Raw genomic sequence first — 2203 nt, 5'->3', positions numbered from 1 at the left:
CTCCGCAGGGAAGCGGGCACTCCGCAGGGAGATGCGGGTGCTCCGCAGGGAAGCGGGCGCTCGGCGCCGGCCGGGACGCTCACCGTGCGGCTGCAGCCGGGTCAGATCCCGCAGGATGGTGCGGAAGGACGGCCGCGCGGCCGGGCTGTAGTCGAGGCAGCGGCCGATGAGCGCGGCCAGCTCCTTGCACGACGGCTCGGGCAGCCGGTGCCGCTTCTCGTAGAACCGCTCCTTCTGCGGACGGCGGCATTCCCGGGAGCGCCCGCGCTCGGGAAGGCGCTCGGGACGCGGGCGCTCCGCTCACCTCCGGCGGCGTGCGCTCCTTGAGCGGCACGTCGGCGTCGAAGCAGATCTCCAGCAGCGTCGTGCCGAAGCTCCACTTGTCGGCCGCCGTGCTGAGGCTTCCCGCGTCCCGCACGCACTCCGGAGCGATCCAGGGGATCCGCTCCACGCGCTCTGCGGGAGCCAGGAGGCCCTAAGGCCCGGGAGGCCGCGGGATCGCAGCCTCCGCCACCSGCCCTCCTGGAAGCGGCAGCGCCGGAGGCCGCGTCCGGAGGAGGAGCGGGCGGGATGCGGCTCGGCGCCTCCGGATACCTTCCCGGGAGAGCACGGCGAAGCCGACGCCGGGATCGCTGAGCTTGGCGAAGGGCAGCGYGCCGTCCTCCAGGCCGCGGCGCGCCAGCAGCACGTTCTTGGCGCACACGTTGCCGTGCACCAGGTTCTTGTCCTCCTGCGGGAACGGGCGAGGGCACGGAGACGGGGATAAACACCGCACATCCCGCTCCGCGTTTGGATCCGTGGGTCTCCGGAAAACACCCGCATCCTGGAAAACGCCCCCTTACCAGGTAGCTCAGGGCGCTGGCCAGCTGCTTGGCCACGGTGATTTTCCAGCCCACGGAGATCCGGCCTTTCTCCTTGCGCAGCAGCACGTCCAGCGGCCCGTGCTCCACGAATTCCTCCACCATGATATCTGGGAAGGCGGAGCGGGAGCCGGGAAGCTCTGGGCGGCATCCCGAGCGCGCGGGGGGCTCGGGGGAGCCGCAGGGCGCCCCGTACTCACTCTCGGAGCCGCGCACGCACACGCCGTGCACGAAGGCCAGGTGCACGTGCGACACTTGGCTCATGAGGCTGGCGGTCTCGAAAAACGCCTGCGGAGCGACAAGGGAGCGGGGAACGTGAGCTCGGGGGGCTCCTCGGAACGTGAGGAGGCTCCTCGGAGCACATGGGGGCTCCCGGGAGCCCACAGGGGCTCCTCCAAGGATGTGGGGGCCCCTCGGAGCGTGCGGAGGCTCCTCACGCGCGCGGGGGCTCCTTGGAGCACGGGAAGGCTCCTCAAAGCCTGTGAGGGTTCCTCAACACGCTCGGGGGCTCCTCGGAGCATAAGGAGGCTGCTTGGAGCACACAGGGGCCCCTCGGAGTGCTCGGGGGCTCCTCAATGCACCTGGGGGCTCCTCAAGCGCCCGGGGGGCTCCTCGGAGCATAAGGAGGCTCCTTGGAGCATGTAGGGGCTCCTGAAACACGTGGAGGCTCCTCAGGGCATGCGGAGGCTCCTCAAGCACCTGGGGGGCTCCTCAAGCGCCCGGGGGGCTCCTCAAGCGCCCGGGGGGCTCCTCGGAGCCTAAGGGGGCTCCTTAAGTGTGCAGGGCGCTCCTCGGAGCATAAGGAGGCTCCTTGGAGCACGTAGGGGCTCCTGAAACACGTGGAGGCTCCTCAGGGCATGCGGAGGCTCCTCAAGCACCTGGGGGGCTCCTCAAGCGCCCGGGGGGCTCCTCGGAGCCTAAGGGGGCTCCTTAAGTGTGCAGGGTGCTCCTCGGAGCATAAGGAGGCTCCTCAGAGCGCACGGAGGCTCCTTGGAGCACAAGGGAGCTCCTTGGAGCGCATAGGGGCTCCTCAAGAGCACTGAGGCCTCCTTGGAGCACATAGGGGCTCCTCAGAGCGCACAGGGGCTCCTCCAGCGCCCGGGGGGCTCCTTGGGGTGCCCGGGGGGCTCCTCGGGGTGCCCGGGGGGCTCCTCGGGGCGCGCGGCACTCACCAGGGCGATGTCCCTGTGACTGGGGTCCAGCACTTTGAGCACCACGCGCATCTCGCGCCCGTTGTTGTTCTGCTCGGCGCCGAAGTACTCGTCGTCGGCGTCGTCGGCGCCCGCCGCCCCGCACACGCTCAGCACCCCGTCGTAGATGTGGGTGCGGGTGCCCTGGCCCAG

The 2203-nt window shown here is 70.5% G+C and overlaps 1 protein-coding gene across 1 annotated transcript in view; it reads right to left on the bottom strand.

The window, feature by feature from the left end:
* TYK2 (tyrosine kinase 2) overlaps window positions 1-2203 on the bottom strand; it is a gene marked incomplete at its 3' end in the record, with an annotated part of 9442 nt that overhangs the window by 3171 nt on the left and 4068 nt on the right. The window contains exons 10-15 of the mRNA XM_026050929.1: window positions 2033-2203; window positions 1061-1148; window positions 843-970; window positions 595-730; window positions 305-456; window positions 84-234 (exon numbers count right to left, since the gene is read on the bottom strand). The exon at window positions 2033-2203 is cut by the window's right edge and continues 43 nt beyond it. Of these exons, the coding sequence (XP_025906714.1) occupies window positions 84-234; window positions 305-456; window positions 595-730; window positions 843-970; window positions 1061-1148; window positions 2033-2203 (826 nt within the window). The remainder of the gene's footprint in view (window positions 1-83; window positions 235-304; window positions 457-594; window positions 731-842; window positions 971-1060; window positions 1149-2032) is intronic.

This window comes from Nothoprocta perdicaria, unplaced genomic scaffold, assembly GCF_003342845.1.
Source record: "Nothoprocta perdicaria isolate Ctin4 unplaced genomic scaffold, notPer1 scaffold_719, whole genome shotgun sequence".
Taxonomy (NCBI): domain Eukaryota; kingdom Metazoa; phylum Chordata; class Aves; order Tinamiformes; family Tinamidae; genus Nothoprocta; species Nothoprocta perdicaria.
This window is presented reverse-complemented; position numbering and strand designations above follow the sequence as displayed.